Raw genomic sequence first — 24,680 nt, 5'->3', positions numbered from 1 at the left:
AAGGCAAGGGATCTAGGGAAGGGAGAGAATAGAGATCTCTAAAGAAATAGGATGGTCAAAGTAGAAAGAATGCTTAGTGGCAATAACAATAACAACATCAATAATAATAGGTCACATTTACCAAAAGCTTATAATATGCCTGGCACCATACTATATGTGTTCCCCCATTCCTTCCTCAAAAAGCTCTCTTCAGGGTGGCACCTATGGCTCAGTGAGTAGGGTGCTGGCCCCATATACCGAGGGTGGTGGGTTCAAACCCAGACCCAGCCAAACTGCACACAAAAATAGCCAGGTGTTGTAGCAGGCGCCTGTAGTCCCAGCGACTGGGGAGGCTGAGGCAAGAGAATCACCTAAGCCCAAGAGCTGGAGGTTGCTGTGAGCTGTGATGCTACAGCACTCTACTAAGGGTAACAAAGTAAGACTCTGTCTCCAAAAAAAGAAAAAGAAAGAAAAGAAAAAAAGCTCTTTACAAAGTAGGCATTATCATTATTGCTGTTATTCCCATTTGAGAGATATGAAAACTAAGGCTCAGTGAGATTAAGCATCTTGTCCAGGGTGACATAGTAAGTATCAAAGGCAGGATCAAAAATCATGTCTGTAGAGAGTCCAGTGCACTATGGAAACCTAAGCCTGGGGAAGGTTCCAGGGCAAATTGAGAGTAGAGCCTTATCGACCCCTGCAAAGGTGGGGGTAGGTATGGACAATGGGATAGACTGTATATAAATAGCAGGCCTGTTTTTATCCTTACACATGGGCAGAATCGAGCAAGTGCACTATCTGGCACAATTTGAGGGCTCTGAATGCCAACCCAACCCTGTGTCAAACAACTCCCTCTGAAACACGTCCCTGGGAGCTGAAATACCTACAGAGAGACTCATTTTTGGGGGTCAGGATATTGACTGCAGAAGACCCCTGTAAAAATACGTGGGTTGGAAGAGAAAACACCTGACACTTGTTGAACACAGCAATCTGGGTTCTAGCAGTCCTGTGGGAGGGAGGCTCATTTTGTATGTTGCGGGAGAAGGTGGCATTCAAAGACAAGGAAAAGTGTGAGACATGTTTCACAGTGTGTGTCTCTCTGATCCCAGAAGCCTGGGCATTAGAATCCATAGTTCAAAATTTTTAATGTTCCCTGGGGGGAAGATGGGGAAAAGCCACTCCAGTGTCTGGGAGAATACTAACTTCCTCTGCTTTTGCTGGATTGATACCAAGTGCCTGCAACTTCAACTCTGGTTATCTCGGGTTGGTGAGAACTGGTGACATTCAAGAGTTTAATTTTTAAATGATAAACGAATTATTAGTATTTACTACTTGCTGTGTTGGTAGGCAAAAAGGTGAGCTTCTGACAAGGTGAAGATGACACCAGTGGAGACTCCTGGTATGGAGCAGGAACTGTCCAAGGGACCAGGCCCCGGCAGTCACAAAGCTACAGCCCGAAAGGCATATGGGGATAGGTAGGAACCGCTCCCTGCCACCTGCCGGTCAGCAGCCCTACCCACAGTCAGGCGGCGGCCACTTTGGCCTTGTCCCAAAAAATGTGAGCGCCGCCCCGCTCCTCCCGCCCCCTTCCTCCGCCGCGCCCTCAGGGTCCGGGGCTGAGCTGCTGGCGCCGCGAGCCGGGCGAGCTTCCCAGCCTGGGGGTTGGGGGGCGGCGCCGGGCTGGGCGGAGCTTCGGCGCCTCCGGGAGCCTTATTCCCGGCCGCGCGCCGGGGAGCGCTCAGTCTGCTGTAGGAGCTGTGGCCGCACGCGGCTGGCGGGCCTGACACGCCGGGGTTCGGGTGGACGCACGGACCGGCGAAGTGAGCAGACAGACGCACAGTGGCCACGAGCTGCGCGCAGGTCCCAGCCAAGCTTGCACCCAGAGGCAGGCAGAACACGGTGCCGGCCGAATCTCCTGCGCTCCGCCACCCAGCTCCCGTGCCAGCGCCCAGTGGCCACCGCCTCCACTCGGTCCGGGATCATGAAGCTGCTGCCGTCGGTGGTGCTGAAGCTCTTTCTGGCTGGAGGTAAGAGGGCTGTTGACGCCCCCGGAGGTCGGGGGGATGGGGCGCTGCGCTGGGGGCACGGGGAAAGGTCGCTGCAGCACCCCTGGAGCGGGCCACTTGGTGGGGCCCGCGCGCCCTGGCAGGCGAGCGTGTGCATCCGTGCTTGTTGGCCAGGGGTCCGGGCGGGGGGTTTGATGCGGCCTCGGCCTCGCCCGCAGTGTTCTCGGCTCTGGTGACTGGCGAGAGCCTAGAGAGGATGCGGAGAGGACTGGCATCTGGAACCAGCAACCCAGACCCTCCCACTGGATCTACGGACCAGCTGCTACCCCCCGGAGGCGGTCGGAACCGGGAAGTCTTGGAAGAGGCAAATCTGGACCTTTTCAGAGGTGGGTATGGGGCCGCCCACCCTCGGACTCTGGTGGGCAGTTGAGGAGCAGATCCGAGATTCAGCTGTTCGGGCACCCCTGTGGTTTGGGAATTCATGGAGGACCTTGAGGGAAAGCCAGGGAGGGGGACTGAGGGATTCTGGAATATAGGTCTTTCTTGTCCTTGTCTCACCAGCCAGGTTGTTGCCCTTCTGTATACTTTGGAGAAATTGAAATAGGCAAGTTGTCTGGGGTTGGTATATTCATCTGAGGTAAGCTGTGGCTCAGTCGGTAGGGCGCCGGCCCCATATGCCGAGGGTGGCAGGTTCAAACCCGGTCCCGGCTGAACTGCAACCAAAAAATAGCTGGGCGTTGTGGCAGGCGCCTGTAGTCCCAGCTACTCGGGAGGCTGAGGCAAGAGAATCGCTTAAGCCCAGGAGTTGGATGTTGCTGTGAGCTGTGTGACGCCACCGCACTCTACCCAGGGCCATAAAGTGAGACTCTGTCTCTACAAAAAAAGAAAAAAGGAATGGTTGAGAGGCTTTCCCTAGAGTTCCCGTGTAAAAATGGGTGCAAGCCATAATTTACACATCAAATGACTATTAGGTATAAAATAAACGTAACCAATGAGGAGATGCTCAGGTACATAGAAAGTGTGCAGTTGTCAGTCTCCTCCATCCACCTGTCTCCAGGTTGCAGAAACAAAGGAGTATAGGGAACTCTTGGCTTCCCTAGGTGAGGACGGCACCATTGAGGGAGGCTGCAAATAGTTAAGTTCTGGAAACTAGATGGCTGATTGAAATGCTGGGTATCTATGATGCTACCCCAAGCCTGGAGGCCTCCTTATCACCTTGAGATCCTGGAGAGACTCCAAGGGGGAAGGGCTGTGTGGGATTCTCCAGCCACTGTATGTGGCTGTGGCAGAGTACTGGCATAGGGCAGAGTCCAGAGCCTGCTGGCTTCCCTGCTTCCAGCCACCTGAAACAATTCTCCAGGGTGGAGCATGGACAAAGCCCTATAGTCCTGGAATGACCATGTTTGGTTGGAAGGATGCCCACCTGTTCTAGCCCCTCTTGCTCCTCTGCTGCCCTTCTCCTTCCTTAGCAGGAGTTTCCCTTGGGTACTTTGTCCACTTTGTATAAATCAAGAGTCTGCTCTAAAGCTGAGCCTAGGCTTCCATACTTCATCTTTTCACGGTGGCCTTCTGCTGGGGTTGCCCATAGCCTGAACAGCCTGGATTCTCCTGGCTCTCCTCCTAGGCTGGGTAGGGCTGGGCTGTGACTCACCTCCCCCCACCCACCCACACGGCTGCTTCTCATACCTCTGCAGACCTGACTCACTGCTCCCTCTCCAGGGCAGGAGCCTTGGCTGTCACCGGCACTCTCTCCCTCCTCTTTCTGATGGCTTGGCCCTCCTGCTGTGCTTTCCTTACAGCCCTGGGTTCCTCTGATAACCTACCTCACTTTCTGAACTTTGAAGGGGCCTGGCACTGGACCAGAGGAAACTAAGGACTGTGGGGCTCCTGGCACCAACTTCTCTTCCCTTCGTTGTCTTGCCTTTGCTAAGTGAGGACTGTTTTTCAGGTTTGGGGATCCTATCACCTAAAAGAAATGACTGCTACCATTTATGAAATGTCCATTACGAGGCCAGGTGCAGTGGCTTACACCTATAATCCTAGCACTCTGGGAGGCCAAGGCGGGTGGATTGCTTGAGCTCAGGAGTTCAAGACTAGCCTGAGCAAGAGAGAGACGCCATCTCTAAAAATAGCTGGGCATCATGGCTGCCACCTGTAGTCCTAGCTACTTGGGAGGCTGAGGCAAGAGGATCACTTGAGCCCAAGAGTTTGAGAAGAAAGAAAGAAATGCCTATTGTGTTCTAGGCATTTTGAATGTTATCCTGGTTAATTTAATCCTCGTAGAAATCTTCTGAGATAGTTACTCTTGCTACCCACATTTTTATTGTTTGGAATTCATTGAGGGTACAAAGAATTAGATTAAACTGATTGCATTTGTTCAATAGAGTCTTTTTTACACTTGTATCCCACCCCCAATTGCTACGCACTTTTGATGAGAACCGTGAGGCCCAGAGAGGTTAAGCGATTTGCCCAAGGTCCTATGACTGAAATTGGAGCACAGATTGCTGACTTCAGAGCCTATTCATGCCTAGCTGAACACCACAGGTGCTCCACATTTGTGGGAGAGTGAAGATAGGTAGGGGTGTGTGAGGCAGCTTGGTGTATCGCAGTGGTTCTCAACCTTCCTAATGCTGTGACCCTATAATACAGTTCCTCATGTTGTGGTGACCCACCAACCATAAAATTATTTTCGTTGCTACTTCATAACTGTATTTTTGCTACTGTTATGAATCGTAATGTAAATATCCGATATGCAGGATGGTCTTAGGCGACCCCTGTGAAAGGGTCGTTCAACCCCCAAAGGGATCGCGACCCACAGGTTGAGAACAGCTAGTGTATTGGGAAAGAACATGGAATGTAGAGTCCAGAGACTAAGTCTAATCCCAATCTCACATGACCTCAGGTAAGTCAATGTGCCTTTTGGGACTTCAAATTTTTCATCTGAAAATGGAGGATCATGATATTCTTTGAAGTTGTTTCCAGCTTGAGGATTCTAGGTCTCCACTCTAATGTATCATGCTCACCTTTTTTACTACACACAAGGCTGTAGCCATGGATGTGGGTACCTTTTTCCTGCTAGGAGTGGGGGGATTAGAGGAGTGGTGTGGGGCCAGTGGGCATGGCCCATGGTCAGTCCCACTAGATGACTGGGTGAGGTTGTTTTTCTCTTATTCTCTTTTGAGCCTGGAGAGAAGGGGGGAGTCATTGTTGTACCAGTTCCTTCTGGACAGTTCCTTTCCATCTCTCTACCTCTTGTACACACTGTATCCCCATTCCAGAGAGCTATAAACGGGACATTTAGGGATAAATGTAAATGGATCTTTGAGGAAGTTGGCAAACTGTAAAGGGCATAGAGCAGGGTAAATATTTTGCTTGAATTTGAAAAAGCAAGGCCCTGACCAGGGTTGGCCTTGCTTGTGTTCCCAAGCCAAGCTCTGCTCTGAGCTCATGGTACCCTGGTACAAATGGGTGCTCCAGAGGGGGCCAACTGTAGACATGGGCAATGTTCTTATTTCAAGAGCCCTCTATCCATATAACCTTTACGTATCTTGGGAGCAATTTTTGTCTGTGACACTGTCTTTTTGCAAATGGGTCACTGAGTACAGCATCAGGAAATGAGGCTGATTTGCCAAAATAGAACAAAATGGGTGTAGGGGAGTAGGAAATGGGGGTGGAAAGTGGACAGTGGGGTGGGGACAAGTTTGGTAGAATTGCCTGGTGAGCTGCTTTTAATCCACAGAAGCTAGCATTCTCAGAATGAGCCTCTTAAACTGAGACTGTAATGTCTTCCTTGGGACCCACCCTGCTGAGGTCCCCTCTTTCTGGTAGTTCTGTTCAATTTACCTTCAGTCCTTGGGAGGCTCTGAGCCAAGGGGCCTTTCTGGACCTCTGATATCAGGTGGGATCAAAGGGTACATACTATGCTACTTCCAAATACTATGCTGTTCTGATTTTCTCACCTAAAGAACCAAAGACTTAACAGGGTTCCTTTCTCCCGCAGTTGCTTTTTCTTCCAAGCCACAAGCTCTGGCCACACCAAGTAAGGAGGAGCGTGGGAAAAGAAAGAAGAAAGGCAGGGGGTTAGGGAAGAAGAGAGACCCATGTCTTCGGAAATATAAGGACTTCTGCATCCATGGAGAATGCAAATATGTGAAGGAGCTCCGGGCTCCATCCTGCATGTAAGTGTCCCTTCCCCAGGGCTGAATTTCATCAGCACACTCTTTGTCAGCCACATGGCTGTTCCTTGTTGTTACTGTTCCTTGAACTCATAATTTCACCCAATTTTTTTTCAACCTTTAGGCGGAAGTTGGGAAGAGGGGAAATATTTTTAGTCAAAGGAAGCCCCTCCCCCATAGAATGTAATTTCCTGTATCATTGGTTTGTGACGCTCTTTAATCCTTGGTACCCCCTCCCCCCCATAGGATGCAATTTCCTGTGTCATGGGTTTATGACACTCTTTAATCCTTGGGATGTTTCCTCTTGCCCAGAAATGAGCATGTGGCTAGGACAGCTGGCACCTAAAGGCAGGCCCTTCATTCCTGCCTCATGCCCTAGTCTAGGAGGGAGAAAACTATAGAAAACATGGTAGAGTGGCCTTTTGGGGTGGAGTAGGGCTCTTATAGGCAGGTATGAAGTACATGTGGACATACCCTGTGCAGGAATATGTGTATTTGGGTTTGTGTGCACATAAGCAAGCAAATGTCTATTGATTCTAAGGTATGGCAGGACTGTACAAAGAGGGAACATCGGGTGGCGCCTGTGGCTCAGTCGGTAAGGCGCTGGCCCCATATACCGAGGGTGGCGGGTTCAAACCCGGCCCCGGCCAAACTGCAACCAAAAAATAGCAGGCGTTGTGGCGGGCGCCTGTAGTCCCAGCTACTTGGGAGGCTGAGGCAGGAGAATCGCTTAAGCCCAGGAGTTGGAGGTTGCTGTGAGCTGTGTGAGGCCACGGCACTCTACCGAGGGCCATAAAGTGAGACTCTGTCTCTACAAAAAAAAAAAACAAAAACAAAGAGGGAACATCATAGGAGAAAGTTGAAGCCCCTCCTTCCTTATTCCACCCCAGCAAGGGTGAGGCGATAGAAGACATGGAAAGTGTTGGCCTTTGGCCATGGGAGTGGGAGAACACTTTCTTTGTGCAGGATTAACAGGAAACGGAACCCAACCCAGCAGGAATCACCCCTGGGTTAGGAAGCATCACTCTTTCCTGGGTAGGGGTGTGGGTGGAGGAACTGTGGGTTCTCTAGCCTTTCTCCTAGACAAACCCAGCAAACGCCTGCCTTGGCAACCCCTCAGGGGTGCCAGCACTGCCATGCTTTCTGGCTGGCATAATGTCTCCACTGTGCCCAAGGCCAACACCCCACGTCAGGCTACAAACATCCACTCACTTCCCTTGGGAGGGCAGGCTCTAGAGAGACCCTGGGCAAGGGCAGGAAACTGTTGTGTGCATGTTACCTCTTAACTTGTCAAGAAGGCTGGCTGCCTTGTGTTTCTCTCCTGCTGATGGCTGGTGCAGGTCCCTTGCCTTTTTTAAGTTTTCTTGTACTGTCTGATCATACATAGCAGAGCCGCCCTCTATTTGGCAGTTGGCAGACAAAATCATCACTCCCCGCTATACCCACAGTCTCCTGTGTGTCCTTATCTATAACATCCTTGTCAGGAGGTTGGTATTAGAGGGAGTTGTTTGAGAGTGGCATATATAGACCCTTTAATATCCTCCTTAAGGTCTTGGACAGGGCAGAAAGTATTTGTCTTATATTTGTAAAATGGCATTATTAACATAGGATGGAGAAAGTGACTCTGGGTCGTCAAGATGGATCGAGGCCTGGAGAAATCTGTCTGTGCCAAATTGGTCCTGGCATTTTGGTGGATGGATATGGGGCTTCCACTGCTTGGCTGAGAAGCCTTTTAAGGCTGCTGTCCTAGACAGCTGGGCTCAACTGACTACCTAAGCCCAGAGAACCATATAAGCATGCCCAGGGCACCTTGCCAGTGGCCCTAGGGATGGTAACAACTATAACAATGCCATGTCTTTTTTGTCCCAGAGCTTCAGTATTTACATTTAATATGAATTGAGATGAACAGGTGTGTTTAGCACCTATTTGGTGCCAGACGCTATTCTAGGGATAGAAAGATATAGTCTACTGGGGTTTTCCTCTGCTAGATAGTCAGCGCATGATTTCTCTACTTGAAAGATGAAGACACTGGAGCCAGAAAGTAGGAAGTAATTTGCCTGAGATCAATAGCTAAATAAGTGGATGGACATCGGAGTGGGTACCCAACTCCTAGTCCAACATGTTTCTCATGCCTCCAGGTTGCATTGGATGTTGGCTTTTGTCCTTCTTTCCTATATCTGTCCTTAGAGAGTTTCAGTAGGATTTTATAGAGGGTAGCTGCTGTCCTAGAGATTCTTAGGCTTTTATTGGCCGAAGAGCATAGCAATCTGATTTGAAAATTTTATGTCAGCTTCCTAGGTAGATTTTCAAGGGGTAGATTCTATGTCTGGTCTGGCTCCTTCCTGTCTCTAGCCCTTAGTACTCAGGGCCAAAGGCAGAAAGAAGACACAGAATTTTTCATTTGGGGGAATGTGACATCTGTGCCCCTACATTGGGGGCCCTTTGTGACTCCTCCTTGCCTCCAGACCCAGGAACCGCCAGCCAGGGTGTGTCCAAGTTTCTGTGGTGAGCTCAAGGCTAGCCAGCTTCCGAAACCAAACCTCTTCAACCACCACAAACAGGAAAACCCTTTTGTGTCACTAGCCAAAAGTTGCCCTCAAAGAGTAGTTTCCTGGGCTGCTGACTTGCTGCTGACCCAGAAATTGGCTGCAGAGTTTCCTATGGCTAGAGGAAACCTGGGGGCAGTTGGGCTGAAGAGAATTACAAGCTGGAAGAGAGACAAGTCTGAGGGCTATACATGGCCTCACTCTCCAGATCTCAACTTCTCTTTGGCTCTATCTGACTTTGGTTCTCCATTCCTCAGGATATGGGCAGTACCCTCTGAAGTCTAATTATATAAGAACTCATATAGAGTAGGACTTACCCTTTTATTAAGTGCTTTGTTATCTTTTTTGATCTTTTCACAATACTCTAGTAAGGTAGGCATTTACATGTATTAGCTCTGTCTTTTACATGAGGAAACCAAATTTTTGAAAAGTAACAGGACTTGGGGCGGGGCCTGTGGCTCAGCCCGTGGGGCGTCGGCCCCATATACCGAGGGTGGCGGGTTCAAACCCGGCCAAACTACAACCAAAAAAAAAATAGCCGGGCGTTGTGGCGGGCGCCTGTAGTCCCAGCTACTCAGGAGGCTGAGGCAAGAGAATCGCTTAAGCCCAGGAGTTGGAGGTTGCTGTGAGCTGTGTGAGGCCACGGCACTCTACCGAGGGCCATAAAGTGAGACTCTGTCTCTACAAAAAAAAAAAAAAAAAGGAAAGAAAGAAAAGTAACAGGACTTGCCCATGATCATTTGGCTAGAAATAGCAGCAGGACCAGTCTGGAATTCATATATTCTGAGTCTCCTCCATCAAGTGGTGCCCCCCTCCACCTCCTGGGGTAGAGGTAAAGAAATCCAGTTTGGAAGATGTTTCTGGACCCTAAAGCATTGTTGCTTCTGTTATAATACAAGTTCTGAAATGGGTCACAGGCATGGGTAGGAGCAACGTGCCCTAGCTTGATGGGCAGCAGGTTCTGGACAAGACTCACGATCTCACTCCCACCCTGGGATGCTTCGAATGTACTCATCCCTCCTCCTTCCCTAGAGAAGCCAGGAGATGTCTGCAAAGGGAGGGGAAGGTGGTTAATATTAGGATGTTTACATTATTATCCTTTTGACTCAGGGTGGGGGTGGAGGGATTATGTAACTGAATTACGGGACTCTGAGGCCAACTTTATTTCTATCATCTGAGTAACTACCTGTGGGGTTTAAATGATGGGCTGGAAGTGAAAAACAAATTCAATTTCAACTTCCCTCTCCCCAGGAGAGCATAGTCTCTGAAGTTATTCAGACTGCTTGGTTGAATCCTGGCTCTACTGCTCACTAGCCTTGTAACCATGGTCAAATGGTTTAACAGAAGTTAAGCCTCAGTCTCTTCATCTTTAAACTGAGTATAGTAACTCCTGCTTCAGAGTAATTGGCTCATGGTAAGCCTTTAATGTTTGCTATTTATTATTAAAGTTATGAATAATAATTATTCAAGTTATTAATAATAATAATTATTCAAGTCAGACAGCCTCAGGAACCTATCAGATCTGTGTTTCCTTAGAGTTACCTGCACTGTTTGGAGCAGAAGGAATCATGAATTTGGAATCTGCCAAGACTGGTTTCTCATCTTAACCTTATTGCTTCCTAGTTGTGAAACTTTTGGCAAATCACTTAACCTATCTGACCCATAATCTTAGCCTTTATATCTGTAAAATGGGGCTTAATGGGACTCAGTTGAGCTAGTAGATAAGAAGAGTCCTTATTAATGGTAAAGTGCAGTACACAAGTGATTTTCCGGGGGCATTACTGGGAATGTCCTCCATTTCCTGGCAAGATGGGGATCTTTGTTTTTTGCCCATCTGGGCTGATTGGACAGATGCATGGAGAGGCTGTGCAAGGAACTGTGTACTATGCTACATGTATAGTGGGCCTGACCTATATTTATCCTGCAGTGAGGTGGTTCCTCAAAACACCGAGGAGGAGCTGGGGCAGGGATGCAGTGCCACCCAGCCTGGCCTCTCTGCCATTGTTGGATCCAGACAGGTCTGCTCCTTGGAGCTTTCCTGGTGTCCTGTAGCAGGAAGAAGGGATTCCTTGCTCTGAGTTACCAGGTGTTCAACCTACTTTCTAGAGAAGGTACAGCTCAGACTAGAGGGCCACTAGTTTCTCAGTGCTTTCTTCAGCAGCTAACGGCTTAAGGTCTCCAACTAGATAATTCCATTGCATCGCCTGGTTAAGGGGTAGGTAGTCGTGGGGTGTGAGTGGGCAGCACACTGAGCTCAGAGTCAAACAATCCATGTTCACATTTCTGCCCTGCTGTGTGACCTTGGGAAAACCACTGTTCCTTTTGTAAAATGGGGCTCCTACCTACATCAAAGGATCTCTGGGGTGCTCAGATAAAGGAAGGGATGTGAATGTATTTCTTCAACTATAAGCACTTCTGAGGCTTCCTAAGAGCTTCAAGGAAATGCTTTGTGTTAGAAGAGGCAGTTGCCATTTGATTTATTTCTTGAGTGAAAAGAGCCAAGGGATTGTTTCTGACATTATTCCATGCTCTGGCAGGGCAGCTGGCCAGGAAGATGTTATCTTGGTTTGTTTGCTTTGTCCTGTGATGAAGGAGCCCTGATAGCCCAGCGTTCACAGAGGCCAAAAGCTCAAGTTAAGCTCCTAAGTTGGTCCCTGCACTCGGGGGAGCTGGGAGTTAAATGAAGGAAACTTGAGAAAAATGACTCCTGGCAAAGGAACAGGGCCTATTAATAGGCTGGGCAGTGGCAGAGAGGGACTGGACGATGGAAGCATTGATGGGCAAGGCTGAGTTATTTCTGGGTCAGAATGTTGAGGGGCCTCACAAGAGGGAGTGATACTGAATCCCCTCAATTCAACTGACCAGCTCTTGTGCCCAAGTCTTCAAAAGAGGCTTAAACAGAACGCCTGATACACATGTAATGAATCAGCCACATGTGGAACATCTTTAGCCGAGACCTTCTAGTCCTCCCTCACTTTTTCCCTGCCTAAAGCAGGATTCTCAGGGAATGGAGAAGGGGAAGGCACCAAGGAAGAATGCTTCCAAGCTTTCAGAGGGGCTGTAATTAAAGAGTATCCTACTATAAAAGAGAAGGAGGGAGGAAGGGCAGGGGTCATGGCCAAGGGTTGATAGGCTGAGGGTTTGAGGAATGAAATCTGGTGTATATAGGTGGGCCATTGGTGAATAGACACCAAATCACTAACCCCCCTCTTTGTTGTGTTTTAAACTAGCTGCCACCCAGGTTATCATGGAGAGAGGTGCCATGGGCTGAGCCTACCAGTGGAAAATCGCTTGTATACATATGACCATACAACCATTCTGGCTGTGGTAGCCGTGGTGCTGTCATCTGTCTGTCTGCTTGTCATTGTGGGGCTTCTCATGTTTAGGTGAGTGTTGGGAGCCTCTGTAGGATGTTTCTACAAATCATTCCCATTTTCTTCCTCCTGGGCCTTCTAAGTGATGATCGCATGAATCTCTTCTCCAATACCCCTAAATCATAGACTAGTTCCTGGGTATAGATTCTCCAAAAACCTAGTTCCTCTGACATGACATGAATCCACTGTCTAGTGTCCAGGCTCAGACTTGCCAGGGCATAGCAAGTTCTGCTCCTCACACAAGTTCTTTTCCTATCTCTGTGGCCCACATACCCACCCATGAAGCCACCTCTTCACACATTTGTTTTTCCTGGCTCTGTTCTTTGATGGCATTAGTGTGTGATTTGGTAAACAAAGTTTGGATGGCGCTTCCAATTGGCCTTCCAACTTTGAGGCATCTGGACCTCAGGTCATGCTTCCAATCCAGGTATGTTCTAGGTTGGGGGAGACCTAACAAGTACTGTATGCCTGTTCTCAAGCAGTGCCACTTACCTACCTCTTACTTGTGAGACCTGGAACAAGTTACTTGTCTTTCTGAGAATTGTAATCCTTCAACAATTGTAATATCTGTCCACCTACCTTATGAGGCTATTGTAAGGATCAAATAAATAAGGTAAATTGTAAATTTTAGCCTGCTGTTAGAGACAGGTATATTTCAGGGCAGTTAGGCCTTTGACCAGAAGTCTGTTGAGCTGCCATACCCTCAGGATTTTTCCAAGTAGTGGTGAGAACCACCTTGGGAGAGTTCTTTGGGGGGACCTACTCTGGTATGTATACTTCGTCATAGCAGACAGAACTTGTGCTCACAAAACTTATCTTTCTCAGGTACCACAGGAGAGGAGGTTATGATGTAGAAAATGAAGAGAAAGTGAAGTTGGGCATGACTAATTCCCACTGAGAGAGACCTGTGCTCAAGGTAATGGTTTATCCTTTACTGCATGATGCCTTTACTACTTTTCTTGGATCTGTTTCAATGAAGGCTAAATTCTTCTCTTGTGGGGATGAGGGCAGGCCACTGTGGAGTTAAAGTCCCACTGCAAAGTTACTTTCATAGAGACAGAGTCTCACTTTATGGCCCTCGGTAGAGTACCGTGGCATCACACAGTTCACAGCAACCTCCAACTCCTGGGCTTAAGCGATTCTCTTGCCTCAGCCTCCCGAGTAGCTAGGACTACAGGCGCCCACCACAACGCCCGGCTATTTTTTGGTTGCAGTTTGGCCGGGGCCAGGTTTGAACCCACCACCCTCGGTATATGGGGCCGGCGCCTTACCGACTGAGCCACAGGCGCCGCCCGCAAAGTTACTTTCAAAAAGACTATCAGGAGCTTCATTTCTACTCATGGTCAAAGTTGCTGGAGAGATACCCAAGAAAGATGCCTGAAAAGACATTTTCTCCCAGCCTCATCCCCGCCTTTCCTTCTTTTCTCAGCAGATTTTTCCACTTCTTAAGACTGGATTCAGGGTGGTGCCTGTAGTTGAGGACATTAGGGCATCGGCCACATACACCAAGGCTGGTGGGTTGGAACCCGGCCTGGGGCCAGCTAAAACAACAATGACAACTGCAACAACAAAAAAGTAGCCAGGTGTTGTGGTGGGTGCCTGTAGTCCCAGCTACTTGGGAGGCTGAGGCAAGAGAATCACTTAAGCCCAAGAGTTAGTTAGAGGTTGCTACGAGCTGTGATGCCATGGCACTCTACCGAAGGTGACATAGTGAGACTCTAACTCAAAAAAAAAAAAAAGACTGGATTCAGGACATTCTTAAGACCTCTTTAGACTGGATCTAGCTTTAAATGCCTTCCTTTTGTGCTTTAGAAATCAGCTGGGGACTGCTACCTCTGAGAAGACATAAGTTGATTGCAAATTCTGCAGAGGGGATGGACTTCACAGATAGTCATGAAGATTCTTTGGTCCCCATTTGCTGTCTAGATTGGGCCTCCCATAATTGCTTTGCCAAAATACCAGAGCCTTCAAGTGCCAAATGGAGTATGTGTAATGGGATCTGAGTCAGAAGAAAGCAAAAGCAAAAGACCTTCATGCCCTTCTGATTTCCTTCCACCAAGCCCCACATCCCTCTATACATTTTTAAAAATACTTTCTTCTGGATTTTTAACTGGATGCCAGTTAAATTCCATATGCTCCAAGATCTTTGAAAAAAATAAATGAAGAGCAAGAAGAAAAGATCTGCGGACTGGAAGAAAGCAACAAAAATTGAAAAGCCATGTACTCAAGTAGCCACCAAGGGATTTGCCATTTGGACCTTGCGGTGCTGGATTTGATGAGCTAACTGTGAAATACCACAAGCCCGAGAACTCTGAATTTTGGGACTTCTACCCAGATGGAAAAGTAACAACTATTTTTTGTTTGTTTGTTTGTTTGTTTGTAAATGCCTTTTAAATTATATATTTATTTTATTCTATGTATGTTAATTTATTTAGTTTTTAACAATCTAACAATAATATTTCAAGTGCCTAGACTGTTACTTTGGCAATTTCCTGGCCCTCCACCACATATCCCTACCATCTGGCTTACTGCCATCCTCCCTTGCTGCAAAGCTGAGATGGCTCTATGACCCATCCATAGTAGTTTATTGTCTGTCCACATTTCTGAAAATCTTGCATGATGAGACTCGAGGGAGTTCTGTATGGTCATAACGTAGGGGTTAACATGGTCAGAGCCACTCTATGAGTTGGACTGCAGTCTTGCCTAGGCAATTTTGTCTACCGTTTGTGTTTTGAAAGCCCAAGGTGCTGATGTCAAAGTGTTTCCTTGTGTCCTTTCCCTGCCAAATCTCAGTAGAGGTTTGGCTTCCATGCCTCAGCTTTCCTGGTCTCTCAACCCCAGGACTCCAGGCCCACTGAGTGGGAACTCAAACTCCCTTGTGTCAAGACATTTCTCTTATTCTTGCCATTCTTCTGGTGCTACTCCATGCAGGCATCAGTCAGCAGAGGACAGTCTGAAAAAGGTATTAGCAAAGAAAAAGGCTGAAGAAGAACAAAGAATGTTCAACTGACCGTTCTTGGTAATTGATTACCTTCCAATTGCTACCGAGAAGATTGGAGGTGGGAAAGATCTTTGTGTAATCCTACCCACCTCACCAAAACTACAAAAGTATGCTGTCATGGTCCCTTCTGGAAATTTCTGGTGCCATTTTTGAACTGTTACAACCTATATTTCCAAACCTGGTTCGTATTTATATTTCACAATCCAAATAAAGATAACCCTTACTCCATAGCCTTTTGTCTGCCTTTCTGCTTGTTTTAATGGGGGAACTGGTTTAACTTAGGAATTTTCTAAGCCCTGAGTTGGTATTAGGCTGGATAGCAGGCCTATTTATGTAATACTATCTCAATATCCCCAGCAACTATGTGAGGTACTTTTTCTATCTCATTTTTCTAGAAGAGGGAACTGAGGCTCAAAGAGGTTATGTAATTACATGAAGATGCCTGGTAAGTGATAGAGCTGGGACTGGTTATCTTACTCAAATTGTTTTGTCTTAATTCTTATACCATTCTTGGACCAGCTCAGCACCTGTAACTCAGTGGTTAGGGCACCAGCCACATACACCAAAGCTGACAGGTTCGGACCCGGCCCTGTCAACATGGCCTGCTAATCAACAATGACAACTGCAACAACAACAAAAAATAGGTGGGCGTTGTGGCAGGTGCCTGTAGTCCCAGCTACTTGGGAGGCTGAGGCAAGAGAATCGCTTAAGCCCAAGAGTTTGAGGTGGCTGTGAGCTGTGATGCCATAGTGCTCTACCAAGGGCGACATAGTAAGACTCTGTCTCAAAAAAAAAAAAAAAAGAAAGAAAGAAAGAATGGACCTATGGACTTTTTACACAGGTAGTTTAGCTGGCTGTACCCAGAAAAGACTTCTACACATTCATTCAACAGGTCCTACACTTGGGACTTAGTCCTTCCTGTCCAAGCAGGAGTTGTTCCTAGAAATGGTAGAATGCTATGGCGTCATAGCTCACAGCAACCTCAAACCTTTGGGCTTAAGCTATTCTCTTGTCTCAGCCTCCCAAATAGCTGGGACTACTACAGGCACCCGCCACAATGCCCAGCTGTTTTTTCTTGCAGTTGTCATTGTTTAGCTGGTCCAGGCTAGCTCAAACTCTTGGGCTCAAGTGATCCTCTTGCTTCAGCCTCCCAAGTAGCTGAGACTACAGGCACCCACCACAACATCCAGCTATTTTTTAGAGACAGGGTCTCACACATGCTCAGGCTGGTCTGTATCTCAAGCAATCCACCCACCTTGGTCTCTCAGAGTGCTGGTTGGCATGAGCCACCACACCTGGCCCTTTCTTATTTGTTTATAATCCATCTCCTGTTAGAATGTTACCTGTTCCATGAAGGTGGAGTGTGTACAATGCTCTAATCTCAGATTCTAAAATAATACAGTTGAGCTGGAGGCACTCAATATTTGTTACATGAATGAATGAATATAGGAAACAATTAAAATTAGTCCAAGACCAGCAAGTGGACAGACGTGCAGTCCAGTGCTACCCTGAAAGTGTGATGGATTTAGAGAGGGGGCTTTCTTGGAAAGAGTAGATGTGGAGTACAGGATGAAAGGGGAACTTGGGTCATGTCAAGTAGCATGATGTGCTGGGTGGATTGGAGGCAGACTTGCCCCCTCCTCACCTCTTCCCTTGGAGAGTTGTGACATTCCAAAGTTTCTCCAGGGGCCCACCTGGAGATCTTGTATATACTTTGAATATACTTTGAAAACTTTGGACAGCAGTAACTATCAAACTCAAACATACGATACCTTATCATCTAGTAATTCTGCTCCTAGGTATCAACATATGCACGTGTCACCAAAAGATATGTATAAGCATTATCTTTGCACTATATACAGTAACTAAAAACTTGAAACTACCCGAATACACATCAGTATTTGATGCTGAAATGAAAATAATGTCTCGTGGTTGATACATACAACAAAGTATTAAATAGCAATTTGGATGAATTGCACAACATATTGCTGAACGAAAGAACCCAGACAAGGGTGGCACCTGTGGCTCAACGAAGTAGGGCGCTGGCCCCATAGGCCAGAGATGACAGTTTCAAACCCAGCCCTGGCCAAAAGCTGAAAAAAATAAAAATAAAAAAAGAAAGAACCCAGACACAAAAAAGGACATTCTGTGTGAGATTCTATTTGTTTAAATTTAAAAACAGGTGAAACTAGCCTATGGTGAAAGAAATCAGGAAAGAGATTCCTGTTGGGTTCAGTAATGACTGGAACAAGGCAGAGGGGGACTTCTGGTGTTCTGGTAAGTTGTACCTGGTCAGGGTGTTGGTTTACATTGGTGTATTCATTCACTTTGAGAAAATTCATTAGGGAGGCGCCTGTGGCTCAGTCGGTAAGGCACCGGCCCCATATACTGAGGGTGGCAGGTTCAAACCTGGCCCTGGCTGAACTGCAACCAAAAAATAGCTGGGTGTTGTGGCGGGAGCCTGTAGTCCCAGCTACTCGGGAGGCTGAGGCAAGAGAATCGCGTAAGCCCAGGAGTTGGAGGTTGCTGTGAGCTGTGTGATGCCACGGCACTCTACTGAGGGCCATAAAGTGAGACTGTCTCTACAAAAAAAAAACAAAAACGAAAATTCATCAAGTATGACTTGTGCATTTTTCTATATATATTATACTTCAACAAAAAGGTTTTTGAAAACTTCAATAGAGGACCCTTGCTTTTTGAATTAGGTAAAGTTCTATAAAGCACCAACGTATTATTACTGTGGTAATCAGAGAAAACAGAAAAGATGTCGGAAATAACTATTGAGTAGTAAGTTACTTTGAACTCTCTGTGGAGCTCTTTTTCCTGCTTCTAAGCTTTCAGTCTCAAGTCTTTTTATGGGGCTGGTCTTTTCTGAGCACATTTTGTTTCTCCAGCTAATGTTTCCTGCAGGTTCAGGGTTTCCTGCCTTTCTGCTGCTTTCTCCTCCTGCCCCTGTTGCTGATGAAAGTTCCCTTTGGCCTCTGGGTGTCTTCTTCATTGATACAGTGGTCCTGGGAGCCTCTGAACCTAAAGCCACTTTTTTTTTTCTCTTTGAGACAGAGTCTCACTGTGTCACCCTGGGTAGAATACTGTGGCATCATAGCTCACAGCAACCTCAAACGCTTGGGCTTGAGCGACCCTCTGACCTTAGCTTCCCAAGTAGCTGGGACTGTAAGCATGTGCCTGGCTAGTTTTCTATTTTTTAGTAGAGATGAGGTCTTGCTCTTGCTCAGGCTGGTCTCAAATTCCCAAGCTCAAGCGATCCTCCCACCTCAGCTTCCCAGAATGCTAGGATTACACGTATGAGCCTCTGCATTTGGGCCCAGCCACTTCTTAAGATTGGATGTGACAAGAAATCTGGCTCCCCTGAGTACTTTCATTCTTTTCTGTGGGCTCCCCTTTTTGCGTCCTTTGAGATACTTTATTTTGTAATGTCCATAATAATCATTATTAGGTTAACAAACACTTAATATTTCATGAAGTTCTTTTTTTTTTTTTTTGTAGAGACAGAGTCTCACTTTATGGCCCTCGGTAGAGTGCCGTGGCCTCACACAGCTCACAGCAACCTCCAACTCCTGGGCTTAAGCGATTCTCTTGCCTCAGCCTCCCGAGTAGCTGGGACTACAGGCGCCCGCCACAACGCCCGGCTATTTTTTGGTTGCAGTTTGGCTGGGGCTGGGTTTGAACCCGCCACCCTCGGTATATGGGGCCGGCGCCTTACCGACTGAGCCACAGGCGCCGCCCATCATGAAGTTCTTAAAATATGGGGTACTGGGTGCACACTTTATGGGCACTATCTCATTTGCATGTCACTACAACTTAGGAGGGAGGTGACCTAACTGTACCCATGTTGTAGATGAGGAAATTGAGGCATAGACATGTTAAAAGTATGCCTAAGGAAAGCGGTAAAGACAGGAGGTGAACTTAGGGAGCCTAGTTGCCAATCCTGCATTCTAATCACTAAGCTAGAGTCCCAAATGAGTTCTCTGTGCCAGACTTCTTTTTTTCCATAAATAATATAATAAAGAGCTCATATGAAAAAGATATTAGGGGCTGAACACAGGGGCTTATGCCTGTAATCTTAACACTTTGGGAGGCTAAGGCAGGAGAATCACTTGAGGCGAGGGGTTCGAGAGCAGCCTAAACATGAGTGAGACCCCTGTCTCTACAGAAAGGTGGTGGGTACCTATAGACCCAGCTACTTTGGAGCGGGAGGCAGGAGGATTACTTGAGATCAGGAGTTTGAGGTTGCAGTGAACTATGATGATGTCATTGAACTGTAGCCTGTGTGACAGAGCACAACCCTGTTAAAAAAAAAAGGTCTTAGGGAGCAACTCCTCAGAGCTCAGGATTTTCTTCTGCTACCCTCACTTTACAAATTCATGAAAAGATGGTAGAGAGGCCTTATCAGAGTGCAGTGGAAGAAACAGGAGTGCAAGCTGACCCAGACTTGGGTCTGAGTCCAGGCTCCACTGTTTATTAGGGGAACACCCTCATGTATGATACTTAACCTTTTGGAACGTATCTCCCCATGTATAAAATAGAGATACTAAAAATATCTATCTCAAAGAGTTGCAAAAATTATTAAGTGTGAGTTAAGTGCCTACCTCGGGGCCAGACATAAGATAAAAGCTCAGTAAATGTTGGTTATCTTAAGTGAACTGTCCAAGGAGCTAATTACTGTAGAAACACATCTGGGATTGAAACCCAGGCTTCTGATTCCCAGTCCACAATTCTTTATTTAGAAACGAACAATGCTTTTCGATCACTTTCACATTTTAATGTTAACTTTGGTTTCACAGGAATCCTAAATGGGTCTTAATAAGTATATGTGGATTTAAAAAGCCATAGAATAGCAACTCTGTCCAAAAATATCACTTCAACTCCACTGGCCTGAAATTCTTCCCTTTGTCAACAATGTCTGAAATTCAAGCTTCCTGTTTGAGAATGCTAATCCTCCTGGGAAAAGCTATGCATTAAAGAGGCTGAAATTCTTTGTTGATGTCCTTCACTTTAGTTTCATTCACTCAGCAAATATTTGTGGAGGCCTCCCTATCACCTTCCAAATAAAATCCATGCTCTGAAGAAATGGGTATTTTGATGGAGTGAGGCGTGGAGAAAGATAAGTGATTCTAGAGTGAGGACATTGATTTATTCATTTAAAAAAATTAGCAGGGCACTTAAAATGTGCCAAATACTATTCTGGTCACTGGAGAAGAACAATGTACAGCACTGATACATGTATAAATAGGATGTATCAGTGTAAATATATGTGTAAACACATGTGTAAATAAAGAAATAGGATAATTTCAGAAATAAGTAACATGGACACAGAACAGTGATGTGTTAAAGAGTTAGTGGGACCAGAATTCACTTACATAAGGTGCCCCAAGGAAGGTCTCTCTCTCGGGAGGTAACATCTGAACGGAGCCAAGAAGGAATCTGGCATGTGAAGGCCCTGAGATAAAAATAAGCTTAGTATGTATGAGGGGCTGAAGGGGCCCCTGCAGCTGCAGCATAGTCATTGGAGATTGAAGAGGGAGGTAAGGACCAGATTGCATAGGGCCTTGTGGGCCAAGGTCAACAATTTGGAAGCCAATGAATATTTTTGAGTAGGGAAGTGCTATGATTTGATTTATGTTTCAGAAATGTAGTCCTTCTATCCCAAGAAGGAGTTCTAGGGGACAAAAATGAAAAAAGCAAGACCAGTTAGGAGACCTTTGTAGTCATCTAGGTAAGAGCTGCTGGCAGCCAGAATTAGCGTGGTAGGGGTAGAGGTGGTAGCATCAGGTTCAGGACATTTTGGAGAAATTACCTATAAGACATGCTGTTGAATTGAATGTGACTGTTGTGGGGAAGAGAGAAATCAAGGATAACTTTTCGAATTTTAGCCTAAGCAAGTGGATATATGATTTTTCTGTTAATGAAAGTGGGAAGGAATGGGTAAAGAAGCAAGTTCACAGGGGCCATGAAAATCAAGAATTCTTGGCTTGGCGCCCATAGCTCAGTGGTTAGGGCACTGGCTACATACACCGAGGCTGGCAAGTTTGAACCCTGCCCAGGCCTGCCAAACAACGACAACTACAACAAAAAAATAGCTGGCTAAGAAAATGCCAGGAAGGCTATGTTAACCAGTGTGATGAAAATATGTCAAATGGTCTATAAAACCAGTGTATGGTGCCCATGATCGCATTAATGTACACAGCTATGATTTAATTAAAAAAAAAGAGGGGTGGCGCCTGTGGCTCAGTCGGTAAGGTGCCGGCCCCATATACCGAGGGTGGCGGGTTCAAACCCGGCCCCGGCTGAACTGCAACCAAAAAATAGCTGGGCTTTGGGGCAGGCAGCTGTAGTCCCAACTACTGAGGAGGCTGAGGCAAGAGAATCGCTTAAGCCCAGGAGTTGGAGGTTGCTGTGAGCTGTGTGATGCCACGGCACTCTACTGAGGGCCATAAAGGGAGACTCTGTCTCTAGAAAAAAAAAAAAAAAAAAACCTGTGGCTCAGTGAGTAGGGCTCTGGCCCCATAGGCCGAGGGTGGCAGGTTCAAACCCAGCCCCGGCCAAACTGCAACACAAAAATAGCTGGGCGTTGTGGCGCGCGCCTATAGTCCCAGCTGCTTCGGAGGCAAGAGAATCGCGTAAGCCCAAGAGTTAGAGGTTGCTGTGAGCTGTGTGACACCATGGCACTCTACCCAAGGGCGGTACAGTGAGACTCTGTCTCTACAAAAAAAAAAAAAAAAAAAAAAGAATAGCTGGGCGTTGTGGCAAGCACCTGTAGTCTCAGCTACTTGGGAGGCTGAGGCAAGAGAATTGCTTAAGCCCAAGAGTTTGAGGTTGCTGTGAGTTGTGATGCCACGGCACTCTCCCGAGGGCAACATAGTGAGACTCTGTCTCAAAAAAAAAAAAAAAGAAAAGAAAAGAAAATCAAGAATTCTTCTATAGGCCCAGGTAAGATGGCTTACGCCTATAATCCTAGCACTCTGGGAGGCTGAGGCAGGTGGACTGCTTGTGCTCAGGAGTTGGGGACCGGCCTGAGCAAGAGAGTGAGACCCCACCTCTAAAAATAGCTGGGCATTGTGGTGGTCACCTGTAGTTCCAGCTGGGCAAGAGGATCTCTTGAGCCCAAGATTTTGAGGTTGCTGTGAGGTATGGTGCCATGGCATTCTGCTGAGGACAACAGAGTGAGACTGTCTCAAAAAAAAAAAAACAAAAAAAGAATTCTTCTATAGGTGTCATGTTAAGGCCACCTGGGGTGAAAGAAGGCACTATAGAGTGGGCAGTGGGAGGAAGGGAGATGCAAGGAAGACAAAAAAAGAGGCAGAAGAGGTAAATAAAAAGGATCCGAGACAGAAAAAAAAAAAAGAACACTTGGCCTTTGTAGGGTATTTCACAGCTCTAACTTGTATTTCTCTAACAGGATCTTATTCAAACCTCACGATGCCCCAGGGAGGTGGGTAGTAGTACTGTCCCAGTTTAAAGGATGAGGCTCAGAGGGGTGAAGTAACTTGCACAAGGCTACTATTAGCCAGTGCAGTTTTGCTTGATACTGACCCCAGGAGGGTCCAGGTTTCCCACTAACCAAGAACTCCTATCTTTGCCACCACTCTCCACAGAGGAGAGGACAAGGCTGTTTTTTTCCTTGATGTGGTGAGGCACCCACGCTGGGCCAGGTAGTGTTGCCCCATGGAGACCAATTCTGGGAAAAGAAAAAAGGCCAACTTCATCCAAGGAGGAAGAAGTTAGAATCACCCCTTCCTATGACTGATTTCCGGAAAGTCAGGCCACTAGCCAATTAATCTAATTTGGAGGGGGCGGTGCCTGTGGCTCAGTGGGTAGGGCGCCGACCCCATATACTGAGGGTGGCAGGTTTGAACCCAGCCCCGACCAAACTGCAACAACAACAACAAAATAGCCAGGTGCCTGTAGTCCCAGCTACTTGGGAGGCTAAGTCAAGAGAATCGCCTAAGCCCAGGAGTTGGGAGGTTGCTGTAAGCTGTGACACAACGGCACTCTACCAAGGGTGATAAAGTGAGACTCTGTCTCTAAAAATATAAATAATATAATATAATATAATTTGGAGTGTATTCTGCTTTGGTTTTTCTTTTTGAACCTTTTAAATTGCTCATTATTTTCTTCATTGCCCCCTTGATTGATGGAAAAGAGAACAGGGACCATTTAACTCGCTGCCACCCACACAGCTGTAAAGGAAGCCAGCTGCCCTCTTGCTCTTCAGAGAACCTCCCTTCTTCCCTCCCAGTATCTTGGCTATTACTAACCAATAGGGCATTTAAGGAAAAGGGCTCCTTTCAGGGCTGGAGTGCTGTAGTTGGTGGATCATAACCTGTGTGGGAGGCTTCCCCAAAGACAGATGATGTGGGTGTAGGAACCAGACAGATGGGAGGAATTAAGTCACACTTTTCCCCAACCCTTATTTCTTTGCCCAACCTAGAAGTAACTGGGTTGGTTTCCTTATTATTGAGGCACTAATTTTATTTCCACTGTCCCCGAACTTTTGACAGTGGGCAGTCTTCAATGAGAGTGTGAAAGAAGGCTCCTCCTTTCTTCATGCCACTAGTGTCTGGGTGAAGGATGGCTATGTAATCCATGCACTGACCCAAGGCTTTCTAGGAAGACCTGACTTTTTTCTATTCGGTTGGTGATATCAAGGGAGTTCGGGGGCCTGGGAAGTGCTGTGCTTGGTAAAAAGGCCCTGATTGGGTCCATTTGTAAGTTTTCTCTCCTGCTGGTGAATATAGCTTTAAGCCAGAGAAGCGTAACCCAACTTCAACCTTACAGACATCCTTTTCCAGGTGTGTGTTTGGATACTTTCTGGAGAAAGTCTGCCACCCACCCCCAGTCCTGGCTGGGTTAGTCACACCTCCTCTGTACTCTGACATCACTGAGCCTTGGACAATGCAAGGAAAATTGGTCCTCTTCCCACAGCAGTTTTGGTGTTCCTCTCTCATGGCTTTCATCACACTGTGTATTGTCATAATCTGTTTGCTCATCAGTTTCTCCCATTGTGAACTCTTGGAGGTCATGAAGTGTGTCCTTTTGCAGCTCTGTATCCCTGTACCAATTTGCAGCACACTGTAAGCTCTCCCTAAATATTTAATTCATTCATAAATGGAGGGACAATTGAATGAACAAATGAGTTCATGAATAATTGAATGACTGGCCAGAAGCGACTGCTCATGCTATGATCCTAGCACTCTGGGAGGCTGAGGCAGGTGAATTGCTTGAGCTCAGGAGTTCTAGACCAGACTGAGCAAGCTCAAGACCCTGTCTCTACTAAAAATAGAAAAATAACTACCTGGGTGTTATGGCAGGTGCCTGTAGTCCCAGCTTCTTGGAGGCTGAGGTAGGAGGATCACTTGAGCCCAAGAGTTTAAGGTTGCTGTGAGCTGTGATGCCATGACCCTCTACCCAGGGTGATGGAGTAAGACTCTGTCTAAAAAAACAAACAAACAACACCCCCCCCCCCAAAAAAAAAACAAAACTCCAAAAAATAACTAAATGAGTGAGAGGTTAAGGACTTAGGCTCTGGATTAGAGAAACCTGGGTTCAAATCCTGACCATGCCATTTTCTGGTTATATAA

General features: G+C 46.8%; 1 protein-coding gene across 3 annotated transcripts in view; it reads left to right on the top strand.

The window, feature by feature from the left end:
• The window catches only part of HBEGF (heparin binding EGF like growth factor), a 67,947-nt gene extending 52,636 nt beyond the window's left edge, over positions 1-15,311 (top strand). For all 3 annotated transcript variants that reach the window (XM_053566481.1, XM_053566479.1, XM_053566480.1), the window contains 6 exons: positions 1,327-2,006; positions 2,204-2,371; positions 5,986-6,163; positions 11,937-12,092; positions 12,906-12,996; positions 13,893-15,311. In XM_053566481.1, the coding sequence (XP_053422456.1) occupies positions 1,445-2,006; positions 2,204-2,371; positions 5,986-6,163; positions 11,937-12,092; positions 12,906-12,978 (1,137 nt within the window). In that variant the 5' untranslated portion in view covers positions 1,327-1,444 and the 3' untranslated portion in view covers positions 12,979-12,996; positions 13,893-15,311. The remainder of the gene's footprint in view (positions 1-1,326; positions 2,007-2,203; positions 2,372-5,985; positions 6,164-11,936; positions 12,093-12,905; positions 12,997-13,892) is intronic.
• Positions 15,312-24,680: the final 9,369 nt, after the last annotated feature.

Source organism: Nycticebus coucang, chromosome 17 (assembly GCF_027406575.1).
Source record: "Nycticebus coucang isolate mNycCou1 chromosome 17, mNycCou1.pri, whole genome shotgun sequence".
NCBI lineage: Eukaryota > Metazoa > Chordata > Mammalia > Primates > Lorisidae > Nycticebus > Nycticebus coucang.
This window is presented reverse-complemented; position numbering and strand designations above follow the sequence as displayed.